The 8,433-nt window shown below is 34.8% G+C and overlaps 1 protein-coding gene across 3 annotated transcripts in view; it reads left to right on the forward strand.

Moving 5' to 3' along the window:
- The window catches only part of SREK1 (splicing regulatory glutamic acid and lysine rich protein 1), a 36,392-nt gene extending 28,569 nt beyond the window's left edge, over positions 1-7,823 (forward strand). For all 3 annotated transcript variants that reach the window (XM_069002306.1, XM_069002307.1, XM_069002308.1), the window contains exons 10-12: positions 148-243; positions 713-848; positions 1,903-7,823. In XM_069002306.1, the coding sequence (XP_068858407.1) occupies positions 148-243; positions 713-848; positions 1,903-2,055 (385 nt within the window). In that variant the 3' untranslated portion in view covers positions 2,056-7,823. The remainder of the gene's footprint in view (positions 1-147; positions 244-712; positions 849-1,902) is intronic.
- Positions 7,824-8,433: the final 610 nt, after the last annotated feature.

Raw genomic sequence — 8,433 nt, forward strand, 5'->3', positions numbered from 1 at the left:
TTTAGGTGGTACAGTTCATATTCCGTTGGTAATATAGACTGTTAAATTCAGTGGATGTGTTAGATCATTGTAAGAGCTTTCTCTTTTTATCTCCTTTGAGTTTATTATTTTTGGGGTTTGATGATCTTGAATTTCTTGGTCCTGTAGAGAAAGGCGTAAAAGGAAGAGTAGAAGTCCCTCCAAGTCTCCTAAAACATCAAAAACAGCAAAAAGAAAGTCTTCACGAACTCCTTCTCCAAGAAGGTTAGTTTGATGTAAACATAGAAGTTAATGATGAGTAAAGAAGGAAGGATTTATAGTATTTTCACTGTTCTACTGCCTTTGCATTAAGGATTTCAGATTATTTCAGTTGGTTAGTATGATTCAGTTTTAATGTAAAACTAACTCAAAACTTTAACCAATTTGAGCTCTGGTATTCTTTCAATGACATAGTTTCAAATCAATCAGCATTGCAAATTGCTTCAAATCAGTAAAATCCCTTCATCTGATACATATTCATTTGCTTTTTTCATTGCAAATACAGTGTGTACTGGTCATGCACTGTTTAGCTCTCTTCAGCCAAAAAAATCCCATTGTCTTTGTGAAGGGCTTTTTTGTTAAATTTTGGGAGGTTTTTTGAACATCTACGCTGGGAGTTTAGTTTGCTGTCAAGTGGTTTGAAGTTTGTTGTAGTTGGATCAATCCTAATTTGAATAAAAAATTTCTGAAACAGAAACAAGAAAGAAAAGAAAAGAGAAAGGGATACAAATAATGAAAGAAGAGAAAGAGAACGCTCCACTTCCAAGAAAAAAAGTAGTAAAGAAAAAGAGGGAAAGGAGAAATCTGACAAAAGCACCACTACTTTGAAGGTAAGTTTGTTGTGACCAAGTGATCAGCAGAGTGAAGTGGTAATGAAGCCATTATTGAAATTCTCTCTTTACTTTTTCTTTCTTTTACTCCTCCCTTCTTTTTCTCCTGTTCCTTACCAAATCAGTTTGGGTTTAGTATTTGCTAGTTGGGGTTAGTAGTCCAGTTTAAGTACATATTTGGACTTCAGTTGACCTGTAGGAGTTTGTGTGCTTAGGTTACAGAAACACCTTGTTTCTCTTTCGTGTTGTGTCCCCTGTGTTAGGACATGCCTGGTTCCCTACTCTTAGGAGCAGGCAGAGCATTAACTAATAAGCAGTATTCAGGGGTGGCTTGACTGTCAAATTGAAAAGATTACTTTTTGAATAAACTCAAACTCTCCCTCACTGATTTGGTCCTGGTCTGTATATTGGATTCTATAGGAGTGAAGTTGAAGAGTTGTGAAAGAGTGGTATAGGATTTTCCCCTGCAAAATAGAAGGTACTGCAATTAAGAAGAGGAATGTCTTCAAATTGTTTAATCTTAGAATTTGAATAGCAGCACACCTTTAAAGAGTAGTTTGTTGTGCTTGGAGAATTACTCAGCTGTTACAAAACAGCTTGTTTAGGTGACTGTTGAAATGCTTAAGTATCTTACCCAAGAACTCCCTTAAAATGAATCAGATACCTGACAAAAAAAAGAAAAAAAAATTCTATTTAAAAGTTCTATTTAAAAAATGTTGGTGAAATCTTAATTTCTGGAGCTGTTTCTCATACATTCCATGGTGCTGCTTGTTCTGTTTTGTCTGACTATAGTTAATAAAGACAGATCACTATGGCATAATTTCTTGGGTGATCGGTTGTTACAAGTGCCTAACTTCAGCCAACTGAAAATAAAGCTAATTTTAAAAAAAGAGGGGGGAGGGGGCAAAGAAGCTCACACCTCTGTTCTAAAATTTGCAGAGACAAGATAGATATGTAAAAATTGAAGCAAAAAAATTACCAAGAGTTGGTTGGAAGTCATAGCCTATAATGCTACGAATATTATTTTGTTGTCAAATAATTTTATCTTTGGTAGGACAAAGATAACAATAAAGAAGATCAGAATTCAGAGACTGACAAGGAAGTAGACAATAGAGATACGCAAAGGACAGATGAAGTCAAGCTACAACAGAACGGGAACTGTCAACCAAATGAAGAAAACCTCTCCATTAAAATGGAAGAGGTTTAAAGCAAAGAATGGACTTATAATTCAACTAAGGAATGAAATCCAAAGCATTTTATTTCCCAGAATGAGGAAGAAAATGTCAAAAGCAATCAACCTGAACGTGTTGATAGTACTAGTAGCTCCTCCAATTCTTGTGATAGCTTTGTTGTCTTCTTGCTGTGAAGCAAGATAGCACGGACCAGTAGTTATACCATGAAAAGGCAGATGCCATCAGAACTATTCATCTCTTGAAAATCCATGCTTTTCCATGATGGCTGTACTTGTAAAATGATTTATGTTAAGTTTTGCTATAAGCTGTTACAAATAACTAGAAACTGAAAGATGTAAACCTGTACTTCCCAAAAAAAAGCTGAAGATATGCATTGAAGGTTGTTTAAAATACTGCTTGTTGATGGCGTTTGTATTGTTTTGCCCTGTAGGTTAAAAAATCCACAAAAACTTCAATGTGTGCTGTTTGATGTGCTTGAAAATGGTGCATAAATATACACACTTTCTTTCCTAGTAAATGACAACTGTAGGGAAAGGGGTTTTAAGCATAAACACGGTTTTACTGTTCTTATGTTAAATACTCACAGATTAGTATGTTTTTCATTTGCTCACTGCTTGAGATTCTTAGGGTTTATTATTTAAAATAATTTCTTACTAATATCCCTGAAATTAATATTTCTTTTAAAGTATTTGAACAATGCATGCGCTTTTTCTGTTCCTAAAAGGAACATTGCCATGTTATAGGTATTAGGTTAGCTTACAGGGTTGTTTTGGAGTTGTTTTGTTTTGTTGTTTTCTTTGTCCTTAGAGAAGTGAGCACATCTATATGATGATACCAGAACTTAGAGCTTTGTTTTGAAATGTACTGCAGTGTGTCTGTTCAGCTGAAAATAGTACAGGTGCCATTAAGAAAATAATTTTTTCTTTTTCGTTAAAAAAATATGGGAGCACAAGCAGAAGCTTTAGTGCCTTCTTAAAATGTGGTATTTTCTAGAAATGTATATGTGCTGTTACACATTTTCAACTAAATCTTATTTGATCTCTCTTGCTACTTTGCCACCACCATGCTGTAGACAAGAATGCAAGTGACTTGCCAGAACGGTTGTTTGATTCACTTGTTAAAATACTGAAGCTCCATCTTTTATTTTTTTTCTTGGAAGAGATTTATAAATAAGAGGAAAGATGTAATTTGGGGACCACCACTGTACAAAAGTAGTAGCTGAATACAAAATGTGCTCTGATCACCTGCATCAAAGAAAGCCCTTAAGACATTTAATATACAGTTGGATGGCCTTAATTGTTACCTCTCTGTTATTTTCTCTGATACCTGTTGGGCTATATAAAAGGAATGGCATGCAAAGAAATGGGGGATAAATAATTTGAGGAAGAAAGTTCTAATTTACATAGGGCTTACACAGTAGAGATTCTTTTTTCATTTTTTGTGGAGAAAGCATGTAAGAAGAGAAGGACAAAAGAACTATTTTTGTCAAGGCAAAACATGGCTGTGTTCTCTGAACTAGTTTAATTGGTTTCTAGTTCTTCTGGAACTAGTTTAATGAGATTTCTGATAAGTTATACTTTTAAGACATTATCATACCTAAAATCACGTAGATTATTTTTAGTACAACTTAATGCAATCAAATTACTTAATTGCCTTACCTCATGGGATGTGTTAATTCTTTCAGTTAAAATAAAAAATTGAGTGTATTGGCTATTTGCTTTCTATTTGTTTTACTTTTCCTCTGCATAGTTAAATTTTTTCAGTGGAAGGGAAGCATATTACAGGGAATGAAAACTTTGCCCAGCTCCTAAGGTAATGAAATCCAATTTGATTGTGAAGCAAAGCTGCTTAATCACTCCTCATTTTTGATAACATTTAATGTTCTTGCCACTGTGTACATGTAAGACAACAGAAAATGCTTTACCATGTAAAGTATAGAACAGCCATTTTTGTGATTTTAAGCCACATGCTGTTGGCTGGTAAACAGCTAATTCTGATAAAAGAATAAAAAATCTGTATGCTTACAGGAAGACTGTGAAAGATTGTGTCTTGCAACAACAGCTGTCTTATTTATGATGTGTAAGTAGCATAGAGCAAAGAGATTGTTTGTATACTTGTTATCTTTGGTACCATTTCACTAATAAAATAAGTATTTTAGAGGGAAGTTTCTGCTGGTACATACTTATTAAAGTATTTTTAGACCATCTGGTCTTACTCATAGAGCTTTTTTCATTTGAAATGGGGATACTAGTGAAAATATATATGTATTATTTATGGTGTCTTTGAAAAGCTAAGTTTCTCCTTTGGGAAGAGCTAGAATTCTTTCTGTGTATCATGTTTTAGCTGGTATTAGTTTGATTTCTTGAGTTTTGTTAGCCTGAAATAGCATATCTCTGTGATGTATCAGTTATAAAATATGTAAAGGATTGTGTACCCTTAGCTGAGAAACATGCCTTTGGAAGTTAATAGTTATGAATGGCAGCCTTAACTTACTCCTAGCTAGCTTCTCCCATGTGTGAGGTTATATGCAGCATATTGTTACATTGTATGTTCATTATGATTCCCTTACAAAAAGTGTCTTGGGGTTTGTAGAGTTTTTGGTTGGCTTTCTTGGTTGTTTTTCTGTTAAGGAAAAAAAACAACCAGCCACCAAATATACGCATTTTCTCTCCTCCTCAGGTCATGTTTTCTTGCAAACACTGTATTTTCTGGTTTTGCTTTGTAAATACTGTGCAGATCTGTGAGGTAGTTATTATCTGTCCCTTCTTATCAGGTGTTCCTAAAAAGCCACTCCTGGAGAACTGTTACTCTGTAAAATGCTTATCTCTGCAGAGGGTAGCTCACTTATAAACTGATAGCATAGCACAATAATAAAGTTCCATCCTGCTCCTACAGGATTGAGTGTATCATCCACTTCCATAGGAAGTCCATTGCCTTCATCATTAACAAGCTTGTGTGCTGAGCTGCTGTGTCAGATCATTTGGTTTTGCACTTTATAAATAGGTTTAACTTGGGTGGAGGTTTTGAGAACAGCATAGTTCATGACAGCTGTATTGTTTTACACATAGTTTCATCTGAATCGGCCCTTACTTGAAAATGTAATTGCTCAGAAGAGTGATGATCTGGTGCCATTTTGCTAAGATCACATAAAGCACATAAGCTGCCATTACTACGCATAGCTATTTCCCAACAGGATTCTGGGTAGCCGACAGGATTTTTCTTTATGTTCTGAAAGAAGGTAGTAGAAGAGAATTAACTGGTGGATGAAACAGGATGTTAAACTCAAGATAGAGGTGACTGTGGCTCAGATGATTTAATCAAAGTCAATGGATTTACAAAGGTGTGAGGCATGGAATTTTATTTGCAGACACCAATAGTAGTATGGTATGTAAAGAATTCTTAGTTTTCATATGTCAGAATTGGAATTGGGGATAATAAAAGCACTTGGTTAGAAACTAGAAATATCTGAAGAATACTTGGGAAATTGGTGAGATGTGGGTTTTGCCTATTCATTAATCACCTCCTAATTCTTTTGATGGGAGTTTCAGATAGATAGATGTGTCTGAACAAGGTTTATATTAGCTGGCTGACAGCAATCTATGCACAGCTTCGATTCTGAAATGAGTTGTGGACACTTCCATGTATTTACTCTTCTGCAACGAAGTTAAATTCGGTAGTCTGTAGCATGCTTTGCATTGCTTGCTACTGTTCTCTTGGTTACATCTAAGGCAGTACCTGAATTACTTTGAAACTCTTCAGATCTGTTACATAGTAGCTTCGTTCCTTTGCCGTTAGCTTGTACTGGTATTTTGTAATAGTTACTAGATTAGGACTTACAGGATTTTCTTTTGGTCTAAGAAAGAGCTAGTTAAGTAAAGCCTGCTTTGTATGTTACAAATTACTGTATACATATTGCCAGTCCTTATTTAGTTATTTTTCATTCGTGTGTGTGACCATTGCAAACAGTAATGCCATAGTGGTGTGTGTATTGTCTACTTTTAGGTCTGAAGCATCTCTGCATCACTTCTGTAATGAAACGAGATCAGAGCTCATGTGTTGTTAGAGGGAAAAAAAAATCCAAAATAATCTTGAACTTTTAAAGTGTTAGTGTGATAATAGCATTATAGTGGTGAAACAATCTTTTAAGATGTGAATTGTGAATCATTATCTGGGTCATATGCCACTTGGTGGTACTTTTCCATTTTATAGCAATCAAATACTGCCTTTGGTGTTACCATAATTTTAAAAGTGAAAATTTTACTTAGTGGCATAAATGCTGAAATCTGTAAATGTCTAAAATCCTGTCAATCACTAGACATTTAGTTCAGAGAGATGTAGTTTTCCCACCAGAGACTGGAGTGTGGAGAGTATATGTAGATATCATTAAGTGTTAGTGCCTAAAGATAATCTAAAATTTAATTTTGTTTGCTAAGACATAAACAGAACAGAAATTTTCAGCTTGTACTTTAGCTTTATTTTTATATGTTGAAAAGTGTAATTAAAATTATATTGAAACTAAAAGCACTGTACAAGAGGATTTTTTTTTTAATGCAAGAGAACCCCACTCTCCTCTGTTTTAGACTTCTAAAAAATGTCATGGCATGCAGTGTATATTTCTAATTCAAGACTGCCTCATTTGTAGGTATGTCCTATTGCAGAATGTGAACACATTTAGAACAAAGGTTTCTTTTGTATTCTCTTCAATGCAATACAGTTTAATAAACTTCCCAATATGTGGAGGCAGCAACTTTCCCTCTAGTTTGAGGAGATGAAGCTGTTAACACTTCACTTCTGTATTGTTTAAGTAAATACTACAGTTGAGAAGCTATCTACTAACTTCAGCTTTCAGTGTGTTCTGAACATGTGAACTCTTACTATCCAAGAGGGCAATTCTCTTTTTTTATTGTCATGACAGTTTTAAGATAGTTGAGCTTAATACAGGAGAACATGGACAGCAAAAAATAGGGTTTTAGCCCTTTATACTATTCTGGAAAGTTTCAGCTTACACTTTAAAAAAAAAAATAGTTACATTTTTTATGTTCAGCTAGTGCCAAATTTGATGTGAGATCAGAGATTTTTGGTGTACAAAGTGTATTCTCTACTAATTGTTAATGAAATTATTCTTTTTCCATTGAAAAGGCTGTATGTGTCTTTTTTGGCCTGAAAAACTTATCTGCAATAGTAAAAGAATAATTTCATCTCTCTTTCATGCAGTTCTTGATATCCTTAATGAGACTGCCAGTTAACTGGCTTTCTTAGAAGGAGTTGTTGCTCTATTCTTTCCCTAGTGCAAAGATTTGGAACTGCTAGTGCACTGATAAGTAAATCATGGGGCACTTAGAAATTGCTACTTTGAAAAGCCATCGTTTACATAACAATCAAAGGAATGACTGATTTGGCCCAGAAAGATCAAGAGAGTAATTTAACTTTCACAGATTATGTAGCCTCTCAGTAGGTCCTTTCTGGTATTTTCCCCACTGATACAGGAGCTGTGTCTAATTTGTTACTCACAAATCGCACCTATCACAGTCTGGGTTCAGATATACCTGAGGAACCTAAGCACCACAGCAGCAAAAATACTATTTTCCTTCTCTAAGTTTGATATTTCTGTTAATAATGTAGGTATTCAAAGTTTAATTACCAGGTAACCACACTTGTGCTATGTTGTTAGAGTATATTTTTGCATTAATGAAGCAACTATGAAAATGGTACGTGTAAAGAAATGTTAAATGCTATTACGTTGTTGTTATTTTCATAAATAAACCATGTCCCAAAGTTCTAATGGTGTCATAAACTCACTTCCACTAAATTTAGATGAGGTACAACAAATGGCTGTACAATTCTCTCTCTTCTCTGTTTTTTTTTTTTCTTTTTTTTGTAGGCTTTATCTGCCCCAGAGTCAAGTGCTTTGAAACTAAGTCTGTTTTACTGATACTGACAAGAGTGTTAAAGGAAAAGTGATAAGGGGTTAAGTAATTGAATATATCATCACTGTTTAGTTACAGAGGAGCCTTCTGAATCCCCTATCTGGGCAGGGGATTTTCTTCTGCAGGGGAAGCTACCATAGTTTCACCAGAGAGAGAGAGTCTCACTTTCAAATGGTAAATTAGTAAATGTGACTATATAGAAGACTATTGCAAAGTAGGAATCGGGAGTTCAAGCAGAGCTTCTGACATTAATGGTACCTCTCAATTTATTGCCATGGATGTTTTCATACCAAAATTTACTTCTCCATGCAAAAGCTTCTCAATTGCTTTGTATAATTTGTAAGAGTCTAAATAGCACTGATTAAGGAGCAATAGTTTGAGATGTGCTTCTCAATAGACTTAACTTGCTCACTGGTGATCTGCTCTGATGATTTTTGAGGTCGGTTTAGCTGGCTGGCTTAGCTC

The sequence above is a fragment of the Aphelocoma coerulescens genome (assembly GCF_041296385.1).
Source record: "Aphelocoma coerulescens isolate FSJ_1873_10779 chromosome Z unlocalized genomic scaffold, UR_Acoe_1.0 ChrZ, whole genome shotgun sequence".
Lineage (NCBI taxonomy): Eukaryota > Metazoa > Chordata > Aves > Passeriformes > Corvidae > Aphelocoma > Aphelocoma coerulescens.